The sequence below is a fragment of the Oncorhynchus keta genome, unplaced genomic scaffold (assembly GCF_023373465.1).
Source record: "Oncorhynchus keta strain PuntledgeMale-10-30-2019 unplaced genomic scaffold, Oket_V2 Un_scaffold_2149_pilon_pilon, whole genome shotgun sequence".
Taxonomy (NCBI): domain Eukaryota; kingdom Metazoa; phylum Chordata; class Actinopteri; order Salmoniformes; family Salmonidae; genus Oncorhynchus; species Oncorhynchus keta.
This window is the reverse complement of record NW_026290864.1, coordinates 773,886-797,166: the sequence shown is the minus strand read 5'-3', so window position 1 is coordinate 797,166 and position 23,281 is coordinate 773,886. Positions and strand designations below refer to the sequence as shown.

Here is a 23,281-nt window from a genome sequence, read left to right as displayed (position 1 = left end):
AGAGCAGGAGCATAAACGAATGAAGAGGAATTGATTAGTTGTTCTTTCTAAACGGCTCTAAGCAGCAGCTCTAGATGGCTGCCAGTGGTCTTCAGGTCTCTACAGCCAATAGATTACATGACGTCTGGTAGCAGATTGAGAGAGAAGGGAGAAGACTGCCATTCTGCTAGTGTTGTTCCTCAACCCCTGGCACATCTCAAATGATCGTTTTAATCTATTCTCAGCAATCCTCCACAGTGCATGGACTACAGAAGCAGAGTCTAACTCTAGTCCAACTCTAAAGGACTTGAGAATCTGATCATGTCTGTGTCTCGTCTCCCAGCTGACTGCACCAGTCAGACCACTAACACTGGCCCCTGCTGACCTCTAGTGGTCACCACACACACTGCAGCACAATGACGAATGTCTGTGAGTGATGTGCGGGTTGACTCATAACCGACAGTCCCTATGGTTATATTCGCGAGGCAGATGGGTTTAGGGTCAATAAATATTGTGTATCCTGAATAGTGTACCCCTTACCCTGTATCCTGTATAGTGTACCCCTTTCCCTGGATAGTGTACCCTGTATCCTGTATAGTGTACCCCTTCCCCTGTATCCTGTATAGTGTACCCTGTATCCTGTATAGTGTACCCCTTGCCCTGTATAGTGTACCCCTTCCCCTGTATCCTGTATAGTGTACCCTGTATCCTGTATAGTGTGTCCTCTATAGTGTACCCCTTACCCTGTATCCTGTATAGTGTTCCCCTTTCCCTGTATAGTGTACCCCTTACCCTGTAGGCTGTATAGTGCACCCCTTCCCCTGTACCCTGTATAGTGTACCCCTTACCCTGTGTCCTGTATAGTGTACCCCTTCCCCTGTATAGTGCACCCCTTACCCTGTATAGTGCACCCCTTCCCCTGTATCCTGTATAGTGTACCCCTTACCCTGTATCCTGTATAGTGTACCCCTTACCCTGTATAGTGTACCCCTTCCCCTGTATCCTGTATAGTGCACCCCTTACCCTGTATCCTGTACAGTGTACCCTTACCCTGTATAGTGTACCCCTTCCCTGTATCCTGTACAGTGTACCCCTTCCCCTGTATCCTGTATAGTGCACCCCTTCCCCTGTATACTGTATAGTGTACCCCTTACCCTGTATCCTGTATAGTGTACCCCTTCCCCTGTATAGTGTACCCCTTCCCCTGTATCCTGTATAGTGTACCCTGTATCCTGTATAGTGTACCCTGTATCCTGTATAGTGTACCCCTTACCCTGTATCCTGTATAGTGCACCCCTTCCCCTGTATACTGTATAGTGTACCCCTTACCCTGTATCCTGTATAGTGCACCCCTTCCCCTGTATCCTGTATAGTGTACCCCTTACCCTGTATAGTGTACCCCTTCCCCTGTATCCTGTATAGTGTACCCCTTACCCTGTATCCTGTATAGTGCACCCCTTACCCTGTATAGTGTACCCCTTCCCCTGTATCCTGTATAGTGTACCCCTTCCCCTGTATAGTGCACCCCTTCCCCTGTATCCTGTATAGTGTACCCCTTCCCCTGTATCCTGTATAGTGTACCCCTTCCCCTGTATAGTGTACCCCTTCCCCTGTATCCTGTATAGTGTACCCTGTATCCTGTATAGTGTACCCCTTACCCTGTATCCTGTATAGTGTACCCCTTACCCTGTATAGTGTACCCCTTCCCCTGTATCCTGTATAGTGTACCCTGTATCCTGTATAGTGTATCCTGTATAGTGTACCCCTTACCCTGTATCCTGTATAGTGTTCCTCTTTCCCTGTATAGTGTACGCCTTACCCTGTATGCTGTATAGTGTACCCCTTACCCTGTATGCTGTATAGTGCACCCCTTCCCCTGTATCCTGTATAGTGTACCCCTTACCCTGTATCATGTATAGTGTACCCTGTATCCTGTATAGTGTACCTGTATCCTGTATAGTATACCCTGTATCCTGAATAGTGTACCCCTTACCCTGTATCCTGTATAGTGTTCCCCTTTCCCTGTATAGTGTACCCTGTATCCTGTATAGTGTACCCCTTCCCCTTTATCCTGTATAGTGTACCCCTTTCCCTGGATAGTGTACCCTGTATCCTGTATAGTGTACCCCTTCCCCTGTATCCTGTATAGTGTACCCTGTATCCTGTATAGTGTACCCCTTACCCTGTATAGTGTACCCCTTCCCCTGTATCCTGTATAGTGTACCCTGTATCCTGTATAGTGTATCCTCTATAGTGTACCCCTTACCCTGTATCCTGTATAGTGTTCCCCTTTCCCTGTATAGTGTACCCCTTACCCTGTAGGCTGTATAGTGCACCCCTTCCCCTGTACCCTGTATAGTGTACCCCTTACCCTGTATCCTGTATAGTGTACCCCTTCCCCTGTATAGTGCACCCCTTACCCTGTATAGTGCATCCCTTCCCCTGTATCCTGTATAGTGTACCCCTTACCCTGTATCCTGTATAGTGTACCCCTTACCCTGTATAGTGTACCCCTTCCCCTGTATCCTGTATAGTGCACCCCTTACCCTGTATCCTGTACAGTGTACCCCTTCCCCTGTATCCTGTATAGTGTACCCCTTCCCCTGTATAGTGTACCCCTTCCCCTGTATCCTGTATAGTGTACCCCTTCCCCTGTATAGTGCACCCCTTCCCCTGTATCCTGTATAGTGCACCCCTTACCCTGTATCCTGTACAGTGTACCCCTTCCCCTGTATCCTGTATAGTGTGCCCCTTACCCTGTATAGTGCACCCCTTCCCCTGCATAGTGTACCCCTTCCCCTGTATCCTGTATAGTGTACCCCTTCCCCTGTATAGTGCACCCCTTCCCTGTATCCTGTATAGTGTACCCTTCCCTGTATCCTGTATAGTGTACCCCTTCCCTGTATAGTGTACCCCTTCCCCTGTATCCTGTATAGTGTACCCTGTATCCTGTATAGTGTACCTCTTACCCTGTATCCTGTATAGTGTATCCCTTACCCTGTATAGTGTACCCCTTCCCCTGTATCCTGTATAGTGTACCCTGTATCCTGTATAGTGTATTCTGTATAGTGTACCCCTTACCCTGTATCCTGTATAGTGTTCCTCTTTCCCTGTATAGTGTACCCCTTACCCTGTATGCTGTATAGTGCACCCCTTTCCCTGTGTCCTGTATAGTGTACCCCTTACCCTGTATCCTGTATAGTGTACCCCTTCCCCTGTATCCTGTATAGTGTACCCCTTCCCCTGTATAGTGTACCCCTTCCCCTGTATCCTGTATAGTGTACCCCTACCCCTGTATCCTGTATAGTGCACCCCTACCCTGTATAGTGTACCCCTTCCCCTGTATCCTGTATACTGTGCCCCTTCTCCTGTATCCTGTATAGTGTACCCCTTACCCTGTATCCTGTATAGTGCACCCCTTCCCCTGTATCCTGTATACTGTGCCCCTTACCCTGTATCCTGTATAGTGCACCCCTTCCCTGTATAGTGTACCCTTCCCTGTATCCTGTATAGTGTACCCCCCTGTATCCTGTATAGTGTACCCCTTCCCTGTATCCTGTATAGTGCACCCCTTCCCTGTATCCTGTATAGTGCCCCTTCCCTGTATCCTGTATAGTGCACCCCTTCCCCTGTATCCTGTATACTGTGCCCCTTACCCTGTATCCTGTATAGTGCACCCCTTCCCCTGTATAGTGTACCCCTTCCCCTGTATACTGTATAGTGTACCCCTTACCCTGTATCCTGTATAGTGTACCCCTTCCCCTGTATAGTGTATCCCTTACCCTGTATGCTGTATATTGTACCCTGTATCCTGTATAGTGTACCCTGTATCCTGTATAGTGTACCCCTTACCCTGTATCCTGTATAGTGTACCCCTTCCCATGTATCCTGTATAGTGTACCCTGTATCATGAATAGTGTACCCTGTATCCTGTATAGTGTACCCCCTACCCTGTATAGTGTACCCCATACCCTGTATCCTGTATAGTGTTCCCCTTTTCCTGTATAGTGTACCCTGTATCCTGTATAGTGTACCCCTACCCCTGTATCCTGTATAGTGCACCCCTACCCTGTATAGTGTACCCCTTCCCCTGTATAGTGTACCCCTTCCCCTGTATCCTGTATAGTGTACCCCTTCCCCTGTATCATGTATAGTGCACCCCTTCCCCTGTATCCTGTATGCTGTGCCCCTTACCCTGTATCCTGTATAGTGCACCCCTTCCCCTGTATAGTGTACCCCTTCCCCTGTATCCTGTATAGTGTACCCCTTACCCTGTATCCTGTATAGTGTACCCCTTCCCCTGTATCCTGTATAGTGTACCCCTTCCCCTGTATCCTGTATAGTGCACCCCTTCCCCTGTATCCTGTATAGTGTACCCCTTCCCCTGTATCCTGTATAGTGCACCCCTTCCCCTGTATCCTGTATAGTGCACCCCTTCCCCTGTATCCTGTATAGTGTACCCCTACCCCTGTATCCTGTATAGTGCACCCCTACCCTGTATAGTGTACCCCTTCCCCTGTATAGTGTACCCCTTCCCCTGTATCCTGTATAGTGTACCCCTTCCCCTGTATCCTGTATAGTGCACCCCTTCCCCTGTATCCTGTATACTGTGCCCCTTACCCTGTATCCTGTATAGTGCACCCCTTCCCCTGTATAGTGTACCCCTTCCCCTGTATCCTGTATAGTGTACCCCTTACCCTGTATCCTGTATAGTGTACCCCTTCCCCTGTATCCTGTATAGTGCACCCCTTCCCCTGTATCCTGTATAGTGTACCCCTTCCCCTGTATCCTGTATAGTGTACCCCTTCCCCTGTATCCTGTATAGTGTACCCCTTCCCCTGTATCCTGTATACTGTGCCCCTTACCCTGTATCCTGTATAGTGCACCCCTTCCCCTGTATAGTGTACCCCTTCCCCTGTATCCTGTATAGTGCACCCCTTCCCCTGTATCCTGTATACTGTGCCCCTTACCCTGTATCCTGTATAGTGCACCCTTCCCCTGTATAGTGTACCCCTTCCCCTGTATCCTGTATAGTGTACCCCTTACCCTGTATCCTGTATAGTGTACCCCTTCCCCTGTATAGTGTATCCCTTACCCTGTATGCTGTATATTGTACACTGTATCCTGTATAGTGTACCCTGTATCCTGTATAGTGTACCCTTACCCTGTATCCTGTATAGTGCACCCCTTCCCTGTATAGTGTACCCCTTCCCTGTATCCTGTATAGTGTACCCCTTACCCTGTATCCTGTATAGTGTACCCCTTCCCTGTATAGTGTATCCCTTACCCTGTATGCTGTATATTGTACACTGTATCCTGTATAGTGTACCCTGTATCCTGTATAGTGTACCCCTTCCCGTGTATCCTGTATAGTGTACCCTGTATCATGAATAGTGTACCCTGTATCCTGTATAGTGTACCCCCTACCCTGTATAGTGTACCCCATACCCTGTATCCTGTATAGTGTTCCCCTTTTCCTGTATAGTGTACCCTGTATCCTGTATAATGTACCCCTTCCCCTTTATCCTGTATAGTGCACCCCTTTCCCTGGATAGTGTACCCTGTATCCTGTATAGTGTACCCATTCCCTGTATCCTGTATAGTGTACCCTGTATCCTGTATAGTGTATCCTCTATAGTGTACCCCTTACCCTGTATCCTGTATAGTGTTCCCCTTTCCCTGTATAGTGTACCCCTTACCCTGTATGCTGTATAGTGCACCCCTTCCCCTGTACCCTGTATAGTGTACCCCTTACCCTGTATCCTGTATAGTGTACCCCTTACCCTGTATAGTGTACCCCTTCCCCTGTATAGTGCACCCCTTACCCTGTATAGTGCACCCCTTCCCCTGTATCCTGTATAGTGTACCCCTTACCCTGTATCCTGTATAGTGTACCCCTTACCCTGTATAGTGTACCCCTTCCCCTGTATCCTGTATAGTGTACCCCTTACCCTGTATCCTGTATAGTGCACCCCTTACCCTGTATAGTGTACCCCTTCCCTGTATCCTGTATAGTGTACCCCTTCCCCTGTATAGTGCACCCTTCCCTGTATCCTGTATAGTGTACCCCTTCCCTGTATAGTGCACCCCTTCCCTGTATACTGTATAGTGTACCCCTTCCCCTGTATAGTGTACCCCTTCCCCTGTATCCTGTATAGTGTACCCTGTATCCTGTATAGTGTACCCCTTCCCCTGTATAGTGTACCCCTTCCCCTGTATAGTGTACCCCTTCCCCTGTATAGTGTACCCCTTCCCCTGTATAGTGCAACCCTTCCCCTGTATAGTGCACCCCTTCCCCTGTGTAGTGTACCCCTTCCCCTGTATAGTGTACCCCTTCCCCTGTATAGTGTACCCCTTCCCCTGTATAGTGTACCCCTTCCCCTGTATAGTGTACCCCTTCCCCTGTATAGTGTACCCTTCCACTGTATAGTGCACCCCTTCCCCTGTATAGTGCACCCCTTCCCCTGTGTAGTGTACCCCTTCCCCTGTATCCTGTATAGTGTACCCCTTACCCTGTATAGTGTACCCCTTCCCCTGTATAGTGTACCCCTTCCCCTGTATCCTGTATAGTGTACCCCTTCCTCTGTATCCTGTATAGTGTACCCCTTACCCTGTATCCTCTATAGTGTACCCCTTACCCTGTATCCTGTATAGTGCACCCCTTCCCCTGTATACTGTATAGTGTACCCCTTACCCTGTATCCTGTATAGTGTACCCCTTCCCCTGTATCCTGTATAGTGTACCCTGTATCCTGTATAGTGTACCCTGTATCCTGTATAGTGTACCCCTTCCCCTGTATCCTGTATAGTATACCCTGTATCCTGTATAGTGTACCCCTTACCCTGTATCATGTATAATGCACCCCTTCCCCTGTATCCTGTATACTGTACCCCTTACCCTGTATCCTGTATAGTGCACCCCTTCCCCTGTATAGTGTACCCCTTCCCCTGTATAGTGTACCCCTTCCCCTGTATAGTGTACCCCTTCCCCTGTATAGTGCGCCCCTTCCCCTGTATAGTGCACCCCTTCCCCTGTATAGTGTACCCCTTCCCCTGTATAGTGTACCCCTTCCCCTGAATAGTGTACCCCTTCCCCTGTATACTGTATAGTGTACCCCTTACCCTGTATCCTGTATAGTGCTCCCCTTCCCCTGTATCCTGTATAGTGTACCCCTTACCCTGTATCCTGTATAGTGTACCCCTTACCCTGTATAGTGTACCCCTTCCCTGTATCCTGTATAGTGTACCCCTTACCCTGTATCCTGTATAGTGTGCCCTTACCCTGTATCCTGTATAGTGCACCCCTTACCCTGTATAGTGTACCCCTTCCCCTGTATCCTGTATAGTGTACCCCTTCCCCTGTATAGTGCACCCCTTCCCCTGTATCCTGTATAGTGTACCCCTTCCCCTGTATCCTGTATAGTGTACCCCTTCCCCTGTATAGTGTACCCCTTCCCCTGTATCCTGTATAGTGTACCCTGTATCCTGTATAGTGTACCCCTTACCCTGTATCCTGTATAGTGTACCCCTTACCCTGTATCCTGTATAGTGTACCCCTTCCCGTGTATCCTGTATAGTGTACCCTGTATCATGAATAGTGTACCCTGTATCCTGTATAGTGTACCCCCTACCCTGTATAGTGTACCCCATACCCTGTATCCTGTATAGTGTTCCCCTTTTCCTGTATAGTGTACCCTGTATCCTGTATAGTGTACCCCTTCCCCTTTATCCTGTATAGTGCACCCCTTTCCCTGGATAGTGTACCCTGTATCCTGTATAGTGTACCCGTTCCCCTGTATCCTGTATAGTGTACCCTGTATCCTGTATAGTGTATCCTCTATAGTGTACCCCTTACCCTGTATCCTGTATAGTGTTCCCCTTTCCCTGTATAGTGTACCCCTTACCCTGTATGCTGTATAGTGCACCCCTTCCCCTGTACCCTGTATAGTGTACCCCTTACCCTGTATCCTGTATAGTGTACCCCTTACCCTGTATAGTGTACCCCTTCCCCTGTATAGTGCACCCCTTACCCTGTATAGTGCACCCCTTCCCCTGTATCCTGTATAGTGTACCCCTTACCCTGTATCCTGTATAGTGTACCCCTTACCCTGTATAGTGTACCCCTTCCCCTGTATCCTGTATAGTGTACCCCTTACCCTGTATCCTGTATAGTGCACCCCTTACCCTGTATAGTGTACCCCTTCCCCTGTATCCTGTATAGTGTACCCCTTCCCCTGTATAGTGCACCCCTTCCCCTGTATCCTGTATAGTGTACCCCTTCCCCTGTATAGTGCACCCCTTCCCCTGTATACTGTATAGTGTACCCCTTCCCCTGTATAGTGTACCCCTTCCCCTGTATCCTGTATAGTGTACCCTGTATCCTGTATAGTGTACCCCTTCCCCTGTATAGTGTACCCCTTCCCCTGTATAGTGTACCCCTTCCCCTGTATAGTGTACCCCTTCCCCTGTATAGTGCAACCCTTCCCCTGTATAGTGCACCCCTTCCCCTGTGTAGTGTACCCTTCCCTGTATAGTGTACCCTTCCCTGTATAGTGTACCCTTCCCTGTATAGTGTACCCTTCCCTGTATAGTGTACCCCTTCCCTGTATAGTGTAAGATTGGGACCTTCCACTGTATAGTGCACCCCTTCCCCTGTATAGTGCACCCTTCCCTGTGTAGTGTACCCCTTCCCCTGTATCCTGTATAGTGTACCCCTACCCTGTATGGGCGTCCTCGGGATAAAGGATGCTTGAAAGGGGCGATAAATGACCAGGATGTTAAGCTTGAAGGGCAGTGACATGGAATTCAAAGAGGCAGTGTACCCCTTCCCCTGTATAGTGTACCCCTTCCCCTGTATCCTGTATAGTGTACCCCTTCCTCTGTATCCTGTATAGTGTACCCCTTACCCTGTATCCTCTATAGTGTACCCCTTACCCTGTATCCTGTATAGTGCACCCCTTCCCCTGTATACTGTATAGTGTACCCCTTACCCTGTATCCTGTATAGTGTACCCCTTCCCCTGTATCCTGTATAGTGTACCCTGTATCCTGTATAGTGTACCCTGTATCCTGTATAGTGTACCCCTTCCCCTGTATCCTGTATAGTGTACCCTGTATCCTGTATAGTGTACCCCTTACCCTGTATCATGTATAATGCACCCCTTCCCCTGTATCCTGTATACTGTACCCTTACCCTGTATCCTGTATAGTGCACCCTTCCCCTGTATAGTGTACCCCTTCCCCTGTATAGTGTACCCCTTCCCCTGTATAGTGTACCCCTTCCCCTGTATAGTGCGCCCCTTCCCCTGTATAGTGCACCCCTTCCCCTGTATAGTGTACCCCTTCCCCTGTATAGTGTACCCCTTCCCCTGAATAGTGTACCCCTTCCCCTGTATACTGTATAGTGTACCCCTTACCCTGTATCCTGTATAGTGCTCCCCTTCCCCTGTATCCTGTATAGTGTACCCCTTACCCTGTATCCTGTATAGTGTACCCCTTACCCTGTATAGTGTACCCCTTCCCCTGTATCCTGTATAGTGTACCCCTTACCCTGTATCCTGTATAGTGTGCCCCTTACCCTGTATCCTGTATAGTGCACCCCTTACCCTGTATAGTGTACCCCTTCCCCTGTATCCTGTATAGTGTACCCCTTCCCCTGTATAGTGCACCCCTTCCCCTGTATCCTGTATAGTGTACCCCTTCCCCTGTATCCTGTATAGTGTACCCCTTCCCCTGTATAGTGTACCCCTTCCCCTGTATCCTGTATAGTGTACCCTGTATCCTGTATAGTGTACCCCTTACCCTGTATCCTGTATAGTGTACCCCTTACCCTGTATAGTGTACCCCTTCCCCTGTATCCTGTATAGTGTACCCTGTATCCTGTATAGTGTATCCTGTATAGTGTACCCCTTACCCTGTATCCTGTATAGTGTTCCTCTTTCCCTGTATAGTGTACCCCTTACCCTGTATGCTGTATAGTGCACCCCTTCCCCTGTATCCTGTATAGTGTACCCCTTACCCTGTATCATGTATAGTGTTCCCTGTATCCTGTATAGTGTACCTGTATCCTGTATAGTATACCCTGTATCCTGAATAGTGTACCCCTTACCCTGTATCCTGTATAGTGTTCCCCTTTCCCTGTATAGTGTACCCTGTATCCTGTATAGTGTACCCCTTCCCCTTTATCCTGTATAGTGTACCCCTTTCCCTGGATAGTGTACCCTGTATCCTGTATAGTGTACCCCTTCCCCTGTATCCTGTATAGTGTACCCGGTATCCTGTATAGTGTATCCTCTATAGTGTACTCCTTACCCTGTATCCTGTATAGTGTTCCCCTTTCCCTGTATAGTGTACCCCTTACCCTGTAGGCTGTATAGTGCACCCCTTCCCCTGTACCCTGTATAGTGTACCCCTTACCCTGTATCCTGTATAGTGTACCCCTTCCCCTGTATAGTGCACCCCTTACCCTGTATAGTGCACCCCTTACCCTGTATCCTGTATAGTGTACCCCTTACCCTGTATCCTGTATAGTGTACCCCTTACCCTGTATAGTGTACCCCTTCCCCTGTATCCTGTATAGTGTACCCCTTCCCCTGTATCCTGTATAGTGCACCCCTTCCCCTGTATCCTGTATAGTGTACCCCTACCCCTGTATCCTGTATAGTGCACCCCTTACCCTGTATCCTGTACAGTGTACCCCTTCCCCTGTATCCTGTATAGTGTACCCCTTCCCCTGTATAGTGTACCCCTTCCCCTGTATCCTGTATAGTGTACCCCTTCCCCTGTATCCTGTATAGTGTGCCCCTTACCCTGTATCCTGTATAGTGCACCCCTTCCCCTGTATAGTGTACCCCTTCCCCTGTATCCTGTATAGTGTACCCCTTCCCCTGTATAGTGCACCCCTTCCCCTGTATCCTGTATAGTGTACCCCTTCCCCTGTATCCTGTATAGTGTACCCCTTCCACTGTATAGTGTACCCCTTCCCCTGTATCCTGTATAGTGTACCCTGTATCCTGTATAGTGTACCCCTTACCCGGTATCCTGTATAGTGTATCCCTTACCCTGTATAGTGTACCCCTTCCCCTGTATCCTGTATAGTGTACCCTGTATCCTGTATAGTGTATTCTGTATAGTGTACCCCTTACCCTGTATCCTGTATAGTGTTCATCTTTCCCTGTATAGTGTACCCCTTACCCTGTATGCTGTATGCTGTATAGTGCACCCCTTCCCTGTATCCTGTATAGTGTACCCCTTACCCTGTATCCTGTATAGTGTACCCCCTTACCCTATAGTGCACCCCTTCCCTGTATAGTGTGCCCCCTTCCCCTGTATCCTGTATAGTGCACCCCTTCCCTGTATCCTGTATAGTGCACCCCTTCCCTGTATAGTGTACCCCTTCCCCTGTATCCTGTATAGTGTACCCCTTCCCCTGTATCATGTATAGTGCACCCCTTCCCCTGTATACTGTGCCCCTTACCCTGTATCCTGTATAGTGCACCCCTTCCCTGTATAGTGTACCCCTTCCCTGTATAGTGTACCCCTTCCCTGTATAGTGTACCCCTTCCCTGTATAGTGTACCCCTTCCCTGTATAGTGCACCCCTTCCCTGTATAGTGCACCTTTCCCCCTATAGTGTCCTGTATAGTGTACCCCTTCCCTGAATAGTGTACCCCTTCCCTGTATAGTGTACCCCTTCCCTGTATAGTGCACCCCCTTCCCTGTATAGTGTACCCCTTCCCCCCTTACCCTGTATAGTGCACCCCTTCCCCTGTATAGTGCACCCCTTCCCCTGTATAGTGTACCCCTTCCCTGTATAGTGCACCCCTTCCCTGTATAGTGTACCCCTTCCTGTATAGTGCACCCCTTCCCTGTATAGTGCACCCCTTCCCCTGTATCCTGTATAGTGTACCCCTTCCCCTGTATCCTGTATAGTGTACCCCTTCCACTGTATAGTGTACCCCTTCCCCTGTATCCTGTATAGTGTACCCTGTATCCTGTATAGTGTACCCCTTACCCGGTATCCTGTATAGTGTATCCCTTACCCTGTATAGTGTACCCCTTCCCCTGTATCCTGTATAGTGTACCCTGTATCCTGTATAGTGTATTCTGTATAGTGTACCCCTTACCCTGTATCCTGTATAGTGTTCATCTTTCCCTGTATAGTGTACCCCTTACCCTGTATGCTGTATAGTGCACCCCTTCCCCTGTATCCTGTATAGTGTACCCCTTACCCTGTATCCTGTATAGTGTACCCCTTACCCTGTATCCTGTATAGTGTACCCCTTCCCCTGTATCCTGTATAGTGCACCCCTTCCCCTGTATCCTGTATAGTGCACCCCTTCCCCTGTATCCTGTATAGTGTACCCCTTCCCCTGTATCCTGTATAGTGTACCCCTTCCCCTGTATCATGTATAGTGCACCCCTTCCCCTGTATACTGTGCCCCTTACCCTGTATCCTGTATAGTGCACCCCTTCCCCTGTATAGTGTACCCCTTCCCCTGTATAGTGTACCCCTTCCCCTGTATAGTGTACCCCTTCCCCTGTATAGTGTACCCCTTCCCCTGTATAGTGCACCCCTTCCCCTGTATAGTGCACCCCTTCCCCTGTATAGTGTACCCCTTCCCCTGTATAGTGTACCCCTTCCCCTGTATAGTGTACCCCTTCCCCTGTATAGTGCACCCCTTCCCCTGTATAGTGTACCCCTTCCCCTGTATAGTGCACCCCTTCCCCTGTATAGTGCACCCCTTCCCCTGTATAGTGTACCCCTTCCCCTGTATAGTGCACCCCTTCCCCTGTATAGTGTACCCCTTCCCCTGTATAGTGTACCCCTTCCCCTGTATAGTGCACCCCTTCCCCTGTATAGTGCACCCCTTCCCCTGTGTACCCCTTCCCCTGTATAGTGTACCCCTTCCCCTGTGTAGTGCACCCCTTCCCCTGTGTAGTGTACCCCTTCCCCTGTATAGTGCACCCCTTCTCCTATATAGTGCACCCCTTCCCCTGTGTAGTGTACCCCTTCCCCTGTATAGTGTACCCCTTCCCCTGTATAGTGCACCCCTTCCCCTGTGTAGTGTGCCCCTTCCCCTGTATAGTGCACCCCTTCCCCTGTATAGTGCACCCCTTCCCCTGTATAGTGCACCCCTTCCCCTCTGTAGTGTACCCCTTCCCCTGTATAGTGTACCCCTTCCCCTGTATAGTGTATCCCTTACCCTGTATTTTGTACCCCTTCCCCTGTATCCTGTATAGTGTAGCCTGTATCCTGTATAGTGTATTCTGTATAGTGTACCCCTTACCCTGTATCCTGTATAGTGTTCCTCTTTCCCTGTATAGTGTACCCCTTACCCTGTATGCTGTATAGTGCACCCCTTCCCCTGTATCCTGTATAGTGTACCCCTTACCCTGTATCCTGTATAGTGTACCCCTTCCCCTGTATCCTGTATAGTGCACCCCTTCCCCTGTGTCCTGTATAGTGTACCCCTACCCCTGTATCCTGTATAGTGCACCCCTACACTGTATAGTGTACCCCTTCCCCTGTATAATGTACCCCTTCCCCTGTATCCTGTATAGTGTACCACTTCCCCTGTATCCTGTATAGTGTGCCCCTTACCCTGTATCCTGTATAGTGCACCCCTTCCCCTGTATAGTGTACCCCTTCCCATGTATAGTGTACCCCTTCCCCTGTATAGTGTACCCCTTCCCCTGTATAGTGCACCCCTTCCCCTGTATAGTGCACCCCTTCCCTGTATAGTGTACCCCTTCCCTGTATAGTGTACCCTTCCCCTGTATAGTGTACCCCTTCCCCTGTGTAGTAGTGCCCCTTCCCCTGTATAGTTGTCCCCTTCCCTGTATAGTGCACCCCTTCCCCTGTATAGTGCACCCCTTCCCTGTGTAGTGTACCCTTCCCTGTATAGTGTACCCCTTCCTGTATAGTGTACCCCTTCCACTGTATAGTGCACCCCTTCCTCTGTATAGTGCACCCCTTCCCCTGTATAGTGTACCCCTTCCCTGTATAGTGCACCCCTTCCCTGTATAGTGCACCCTTCCCTGTATAGTGCACCCCTTCCCCTGTATAGTGTACCCCTTCCCCTGTATAGTGCACCCCTTCCCTGTATAGTGCACCCCTTCCCTGTGTAGTGTACCCTTCCCTGTGTAGTGTACCCTTCCCCTGTGTAGTGTACCCCTTCCCCTGTGTAGTGTACCCTTCCCTGTATAGTGCACCCCTTCCCCTGTATAGTGCACCCCTTCCCTGTATAGTGCACCACTTCCCGGTATAGTGTACCCCTTCCCCTGTATAGTGCACCCCTTCCCTGTATAGTCTACCCCTTCCCTTGTATAGTGTACCCCTTCCCTGTATAGTGCACCCCTTCCCTGTATAGTCTACCCTTCTCTGTATCCTGTATAGTGTACCCCTTACCCTGTATAGTGTACCCCTTCCCCTGTATCCTGTATAGAGTACCCTGTATCCTGTATAGTGTTCCTCTTTCCCTGTATAGTGTACCCCTTACCCTGTATCCTGTATAGTGTACCCATTCCCCTGTATCCTGTATAGTGTACCCCTTCCCCTGTATAGTGTACCCCTTCCCCTGTATCGTGCACCCCTTACCCTGTATCCTGTATAGTGTACCCCTTCCCCTGTATCCTGTATAGTGTACCCTTCCCCTGTATAGTGTACCCCTTCCCCTGTAACCTGTATAGTGTACCCTGTATCCTGTATAGTGTACCCCTTACCCTGTATCCTGTTCTATAGAGCCCTAGGGTTCTATAGGGCTCTGTTCTAAAGTAGTCCACTATACAGGGAATAGGGTTCTATCGGACTCTGGTCTAAAGTAGTCCACTATACAGGGAATTAGGTTCTATAGGGCTCTGGTCTAAAGTAGTCCACTATACAGGGAATAGGGTTCTATAGGGCTCTGGTCTAAAGTAGTCCACTATACAGGGAATAGGGTTATATAGGGCTCTGGTCTAAAGTAGTCCACTATACAGGGAATAGGGTTCTATAGGGCTCTGGTCTAAAGTAGTGCACTATACAGGGAATAGGGTTCTATAGGGCTCTGGTCTACAGTTGTCCACTATACAGGGAATAGGGTTCTATAGGGCTCTGGTCTAAAGTAGTCCACTATACAGGGAATAGGGTTCTATAGGGCTCTGGTCTACAGTAGTCCACTATACAGGGAATAGGGTTCTATAGGGCTCTGGTCTAAAGTAGTCCACTATACAGGGAATAGGGTTCTATAGGGCTCTGGTCTAAAGTAGTGCACTATACAGGGAATAGGTTATATAGGGCTCTGGTCTAAAGTAGTCCACTATACAGGGAATAGGGTTATATAGGGCTCTGGTCTAAAGTAGTCCACTATACAGGGAATAGGGTTCTATAGGGCTCTGGTCTAAAGTAGTCCACTATACAGGGAATAGGGTTCTATAGGGCTCTGGTCTAAAGTAGTGCACTATACAGGGAATAGGGTTCTATAGGGCTCTGGTCTAAAGTAGTCCACTATACAGGGAATAGGGTTCTATAGGGCTCTGGTCTACAGTAGTGCACTATACAGGGGATAGGGTTCTATAGGGCTCTGGTCTAAAGTAGTGCACTATACAGGGAATAGGGTTCTATAGGGCTCTGGTCTACAGTAGTCCACTATACAGGGAATAGGGTTCTATAGGGCTCTGGTCTAAAGTAGTCCACTATACAGGGAATAGGGTTCTATAGGGCTCTGGTCTAAAGTAGTGCACTATACAGGGAATAGGGTTCTATAGGGCTCTGGTCTAAAGTAGTGCACTATACAGGGAATAGGGTTCTATAGGGCTCTGGTCTAAAGTAGTCCACTATACAGGGAATAGGGATCTATAGGGCTCTGGTCTAAAGTAGTCCACTATACAGGGAATAGGGTTCTATAGGGCTCTGGTCTAAAGTAGTGCACTATACAGGGAATAGGGTTCTATAGGGCTCTGGTCTACAGTAGTCCACTATACAGGGAATAGGGTTCTATAGGGCTCTGGTCTAAAGTAGTGCACTATACAGGGAATAGGGTTCTATAGGGCTCTGGTCTAAAGTAGTGCACTATACAGGGAATAGGGTTCTATAGGGCTCTGGTCTAAAGTAGTGCACTATACAGGGAATAGGGTTCTATAGGGCTCTGGTCTAAAGTAGTGCACTATACAGGGAATAGGGTTCTATAGGGCTCTGGTCTAAAGTAGTCCACTATACAGGGAATAGGGTTCTATAGGGCTCTGGTCTAAAGTAGTCCACTATACAGGGAATAGGGTTCTATAGGGCTCTGGTCTAAAGTAGTGCACTATACAGGGAATAGGGTTCTATAGGGCTCTGGTCTAAAGTAGTGCACTATACAGGGAATAGGGTTCTATAGGGCTCTGGTCTAAAGTAGTCCACTATACAGGGAATAGGGATCTATAGGGCTCTGGTCTAAAGTAGTCCACTATACAGGGAATAGGGTTCTATAGGGCTCTGGTCTAAAGTAGTCCACTATACAGGGAATAGGGTTCTATAGGGCTCTGGTCTAAAGTAGTCCACTATACAGGGAATGGGTTCTATAGGGCTCTGGTCTAAAGTAGTCCACTATACAGGGAATAGGGTTCTATAGGGCTCTGGTCTAAAGTAGTGCACTATACAGGGAATAGGGTTATATAGGGCTCTGGTCTAAAGTAGTGCACTATACAGGGAATAGGGTTATATAGGGCTCTGGTCTAAAGTAGTCCACTATACAGGGAATAGGGTTATATAGGGCTCTGGTCTAAAGTAGTCCACTATACAGGGAATAGGGTTCTATAGGGCTCTGGTCTAAAGTAGTCCACTATACAGGGAATAGGGTTCTATAGGGCTCTGGTCTAAAGTAGTGCACTATACAGGGAATAGGGTTCTATAGGGCTCTGGTCTAAAGTAGTCCACTATACAGGGAATAGGGTTCTATAGGGCTCTGGTCTACAGTAGTGCACTATACAGGGATACATAGGGATAGGGTTCTATAGGGCTCTGGTCTAAAGTAGTGCACTATACAGGGAATAGGGTTCTATAGGGCTCTGGTCTACAGTAGTCCACTATACAGGGAATAGGGTTCTATAGGGCTCTGGTCTAAAGTAGTCCACTATACAGGGAATAGGGTTCTATAGGGCTCTGGTCTAAAGTAGTGCACTATACAGGGAATAGGGTTCTATAGGGCTCTGGTCTAAAGTAGTGCACTATACAGGGAATAGGGTTCTATAGGGCTCTGGTCTAAAGTAGTCCACTATACAGGGAATAGGGATCTATAGGGCTCTGGTCTAAAGTAGTCCACTATACAGGGAATAGGGTTCTATAGGGCTCTGGTCTAAAGTAGTGCACTATACAGGGAATAGGGTTCTATAGGGCTCTGGTCTACAGTAGTCCACTATACAGGGAATAGGGTTCTATAGGGCTCTGGTCTAAAGTAGTGCACTATACAGGGAATAGGGTTCTATAGGGCTCTGGTCTAAAGTAGTGCACTATACAGGGAATAGGGTTCTATAGGGCTCTGGTCTAAAGTAGTGCACTATACAGGGAATAGGGTTCTACAGGGCTCTGGTCTAAAGTAGTGCACTATACAGGGAATAGGGTTCTATAGGGCTCTGGTCTAAAGTAGTCCACTATACAGGGAATAGGGTTCTATAGGGCTCTGGTCTAAAGTAGTCCACTATACAGGGAATAGGGTTCTATAGGGCTCTGGTCTAGTAGTGCACTATACAGGGAATAGGGTTCTATAGGGCTCTGGTCTAAAGTAGTGCACTATACAGGGAATAGGGTTATATAGGGCTCTGGTCTAAAGTAGTCCACTATACAGGGAATAGGGATCTATAGGGCTCTGGTCTAAAGTAGTCCACTATACAGGGAATATGGATCTATAGGGCTCTGGTCTAAAGTAGTGCACTATACAGGGAATAGGGTTCTATAGGGCTCTGGTCTAAAGTAGTCCACTATACAGGGAATAGGGTTCTATAGGGCTCTGGTCTAAAGTAGTCCACTATACAGGGAATAGGGTTCTATAGGGCTCTGGTCTACAGTAGTCCACTATACAGGGAATAGGGTTCTATAGGGCTCTGGTCTAAAGTAGTCCACTATACAGGGAATAGGGTTCTATAGGGCTCTGGTCTAAAGTAGTGCACTATACAGGGAATAGGGTTCTATAGGGCTCTGGTCTAAAGTAGTGCACTATACAGGGAATAGGGTTCTATAGGGCTCTGGTCTAAAGTAGTCCACTATACAGGGAATAGGGATCTATAGGGCTCTGGTCTAAAGTAGTCCACTATACAGGGAATAGGGTTCTATAGGGCTCTGGTCTAAAGTAGTGCACTATACAGGGAATAGGGTTCTATAGGGCTCTGGTCTAAAGTAGTGCACTATACAGGGAATAGGGTTCTATAGGGCTCTGGTCTAAAGTAGTCCACTATACAGGGAATAGGGTTCTATAGGGCTCTGGTCTAAAGTAGTGCACTATACAGGGAATAGGGTTCTATAGGGCTCTGGTCTAAAGTAGTCCACTATACAGGGAATAGGGTTCTATAGGGCTCTGGTCTAAAGTAGTCCACTATACAGGGAATAGGGTTCTATAGGGCTCTGGTCTAAAGTAGTGCACTATACAGGGAATAGGGTTCTATAGGGCTCTGGTCTAAAGTAGTGCACTATACAGGGAATAGGGTTCTATAGGGCTCTGGTCTAAAGTAGTGCACTATACAGGGAATAGGGTTCTATAGGGCTCTGGTCTAAAGTAGTGCACTATACAGGGAATAGGGTTCTATAGGGCTCTGGTCTAAAGTAGTCCACTATACAGGGAATAGGGTTCTATAGGGCTCTGGTCTAAAGTAGTCCACTATACAGGGAATAGGGTTCTATAGGGCTCTGGTCTAAAGTAGTGCACTATACAGGGAATAGGGTTCTATAGGGCTCTGGTCTAAAGTAGTGCACTATACAGGGAATAGGGTTCTATAGGGCTCTGGTCTAAAGTAGTGCACTATACAGGGAATAGGGTTCTATAGGGCTCTGGTCTAAAGTAGTCCACTATACAGGGAATAGGGTTCTATAGGGCTCTGGTCTAAAGTAGTGCACTATACAGGGAATAGGGTTCTATAGGGCTCTGGTCTAAAGTAGTCCACTATACAGGGAATAGGGATCTATAGGGCTCTGGTCTAAAGTAGTCCACTATACAGGGAATAGGGGTCTATAGGGCTCTGGTCTAAAGTAGTGCACTATACAGGGAATAGGGTTCTATAGGGCTCTGGTCTAAAGTAGTCACTATACAGGGAATAGGGTTCTATAGGGCTCTGGTCTAAAGTAGTGCACTATACAGGGAATAGGGTTCTATAGGGCTCTGGTCTAAAGTAGTTCACTATACAGGGAATAGGGATCTATAGGGCTCTGGTCTAAAGTAGTCCACTATACAGGGAATAGGGTTCTATAGGGCTCTGGTCTAAAGTAGTCCACTATACAGGGAATAGGGTTCTATGGGGCTCTGGTCTAAAGTAGTGCACTATACAGGGAATAGGGTTCTATAGGGCTCTGGTCTAAAGTAGTGCACTATACAGGGAATAGGGTTCTATAGGGCTCTGGTCTAAAGTAGTGCACTATACAGGGAATAGGGTTCTATAGGGCTCTGGTCTAAAGTAGTCCACTATACAGGGAATAGGGTTCTATAGGGCTCTGGTCTAAAGTAGTCCACTATACAGGGAATAGGGTTCTATAGGGCTCTGGTCTAAAGTAGTGCACTATACAGGGAATAGGGTTCTATAGGGCTCTGGTCTAAAGTAGTGCACTATACAGGGAATAGGGGCCATTCAGAAGCAGCCATGGTGGCAGTGAAAACACAGAGAAAATAAGTAGTTGTATTATATAGACTGAACTGTGGCCTACAGCATCCCACTGTTCTTCAGGCTATGACAGGTTACCACTGTTTCTAATGCTATGACAGGTTACCACTGTTTCTAATGCTATGACAGGTTACCACTGTTTCTAATGCTATGGCAGGTTACCACTGTTTCTAATGCTATGACAGGTTACCACTGTTCTTCAGGCTATTACAGGTTACCACTGTTTCTAATGCTATGACAGGTTACCACTGTTCTTCAGGCTATGGCAGGTTACCACTGTTTCTAATGCTATGGCAGGTTACCACTGTTTCTAATGCTATGACAGGTTACCACTGTTCTTCAGGCTATGACAGGTTACCACTGTTTCTAATGCTATGACAGGTTACCACTGTTCTTCAGGCTATGGCAGGTTACCACTGTTTCTAATGCTATGACAGGTTACCACTGTTTCTAATGCTATGGCAGGTTACCACTGTTTCTAATGCTATGGCAGGTTACAACTGTTCTTCAGGCTATGACAGGTTACCACTGTTTCTAATGCTATGGCAGGTTACCACTGTTTCTAATGCTATGGCAGGTTACCACAGTTTCTAATGCTATGACAGGTTACCACTGTTTCTAATGCTATGGCAGGTTACCACAGTTTCAAATTCAAATCAAATCAAATTTATTTATATAGCCCTTCTTACATCAGCTGATATCTCAAAGTGCTGTACAGAAACCCAGCCTAAAACCCCAAACAGCAAGCAATGCAGGTGTAGAAGTTTCTAATGCTATGGCAGGTTATCACTGTTTCTAATGCTATGGCAGGTTATCACTGTTTCTAATGCTATGACAGGTTACCACTGTTTCTAATGCTATGACAGGTTACCACTGTTTCTAATGCTATGGCAGGTTACCACTGTTTCTAATGCTATGGCAGGTTACCACTGTTTCTAATGCTATGGCAGGTTATCACTGTTTCTAATGCTATGACAGGTTAGCACTGTTTCTAATGCTATGACAGGTTAGCACTGTTTCTATTGCTATGACAGGTTAGCACTGTTTCTAATGCTATGACAGGTTAGCACTGTTTCTAATGCTATGACAGGTTACCACTGTTCTTCAGGCTATGACAGGTTACCACTGTTCTTCAGGCTATGACAGGTTACCACTGTTTCTAATGCTATGACAGGTTAGCACTGTTTCTAATGCTATGACAGGTTACCACTGTTTCTAATGCTATGACAGGTTAGCACTGTTTCTAATGCTATGACAGGTTAGCACTGTTTCTAATGCTATGACAGGTTACCACTGTTTCTAATGCTATGACAGGTTAGCACTGTTTCTAATGCTATGACAGGTTACCACTGTTTCTAATGCTATGACAGGTTAGCACTGTTTCTATTACCACTGTTTCTAATGCTATGACAGGTTACCACTGTTTCTAATGCTATGACAGGTTACCACTGTTTCTAATGCTATGACAGGTTACCACTGTTTCTAATGCTATGACAGGTTACCACTGTTTCTAATGCTATGACAGGTTAGCACTGTTTCTCATGCTATGACAGGTTACCACTGTTTCTAATGCTATGACAGGTTACCACTGTTTCTATTGCTATGGCAGGATGCTGACACCGATTGGACTGGTAGATGTGCTGTTTCCCTCTAATAAAATGATTGCTAATTCTCTCTCACTCTCTCTGTCTCTCTCTCTCTCTGTGTCTCTCTGTCTCTCTCTGTCCCTGTCTTTCTCTCTGTATCTCTCTTTCTCTCTCTGTCTCTCTCTCTCTGTCTCTCTCTGTCCCTGTCTCTCTCTGTGTGTCTCTCTCTGTCCCTGTCTCTCTCTGTGTGTCTCTCTCTGTCCCTGTCTCTCTCTCTGTGTCTCTCTCTGTCTCTCTCTCTCTCTGTCTCTCTCTGTCTCTCTCTGTCCCTATCTCTCTCTCTGTCTCTCTGTCTCTCTATCTGTCTCTCTCTGTCCCTGTTTCTCTCTCTCTGTCTCTCTCTGTCTCTCTCTGTGTCCCTGTCTCTTTCTCTCTGTCTCTCTGTCTCTCTCTCTCCATGTAGATGATTTTAACCCTGAGATTCCTAAACTGGAGAAGAGTGTCAGTGGAAGCAGCCCATCCAGGGATCGCCTACTCATCACCATAGCGACGCTCCTTCTCGCTGCCATCACCATCTCCTAGCAACGGCCATCCCATCAGTATCACCATGCCAACCAGCCATGGGAGGGCTTGGGCAGGAGGGGTGAAGGATGAGGAGGACTGAGGATTTGGGGGAAAGGGGACAGGAGATTAAGGGAACATGGAAAATGGAGAGTTAGAAGACCTTCTGAATGACATTGGTTGACAAGGTGTGTGTGTGTGTGTGTGTGTGTGTGTGTGTGTGTGTGTGTGTGTGTGTGTGTGTGTGTGTGTGTGTGTGTGTGTGTGTGTGTGTGGTGTTGTGTGTGTGTGTGTGTGTGTGTGTGTGTGGACTGGTGTTGGTGTGTGAAGTGAAGGAGGGAAGTTGGAAGGCTTCTTTGTGTGTGGTGTGTGTGTGTGTGTGTGTGTGTGTGTGTGTGTGTGTGTGTGTGTGTGTGTGTGTGTGTGTGTGTGTGTGTGTGTGTGTGTGTGTGTGTGTGTGTGTGTGTGTGTGTGTGGACTGGTGTTGGTGTGTGAAGTGAAGGAGGGAAGTTGGAAGGCTTCTTTTGTGTGTGTGTGTGTGTGGTGTGTGTGTGTGTGTGTGTGTGTGTGTGTGTGTGTGTGTGTGTGTGTGTGTGTGTGTGTGTGTGTGTGTGTGTGTGTGTGTGTGTGTGTGTGTGTGTGTGCATGTGTGTATGCACGCGCGTGCGTGTGTGCATGATTGCGTGTGTGTGCGTGTGCGTGTGCGTGTGCGCATGCGTGTGCGTGTGTGCATGATTGCGTGTGCGTGTGTGTGTGTGTGTGTGTGTGTGTGTGTGTGTGTGTGTGTGTGTGTGTGTGTGTGTGTGTGTGTGTGTGTGTGTGTCCTTTTATGACTTTGGACATTGGGCCTGCATGTGTAGGTATGTTTCAGAGTGTGTGTGTCTCAACATGTGGTGGAGGTAGCCTGTTGAAACATGCACACTGCATACAGCATTTATTAGAGAGGAGAAGAGGACCTGACTTTCTATTGGAGCAGCTGATCGCAATGAAACACAGTGACACTTTTTCATGCAATCTGATTGGCTGACACAGTTCTCTTCTTAGGGCTAGTTGCCTGTTTCTTGCTCCGGAGACTGAACTGATTGAACTTGACTGAAACTAACTGAATTATTGCCTTTTTGTTCTGCCAACCTGATTCAACCAGATCTAGTCTAGATCCCTTCTGTGGAACTGGATCTAGTGGTCCTCCTCCCATGTGATCTGGTCTGATCTGGACCGTAAGCAGCCTGGTATGAAAGAGCCAGTCTGGGTCCAGGTTTCTGAACAGGGAAGTGGGATCACTCAGTCTAATATGAGAGGGTGAGAGAGAGCTACAGTACTGTATCAGAGTAGTA

At 47.8% G+C, this 23,281-nt stretch overlaps 1 protein-coding gene across 1 annotated transcript in view; it reads left to right on the top strand.

The window, feature by feature from the left end:
- The window catches only part of LOC127928113 (ephrin-A3-like), a 40,997-nt gene extending 18,540 nt beyond the window's left edge, over positions 1-22,457 (top strand). The window contains exon 5 of the mRNA XM_052515122.1: positions 21,850-22,457. Within this exon, the coding sequence (XP_052371082.1) occupies positions 21,850-21,968 (119 nt within the window). The 3' untranslated portion in view covers positions 21,969-22,457. The remainder of the gene's footprint in view (positions 1-21,849) is intronic.
- Positions 22,458-23,281: the final 824 nt, after the last annotated feature.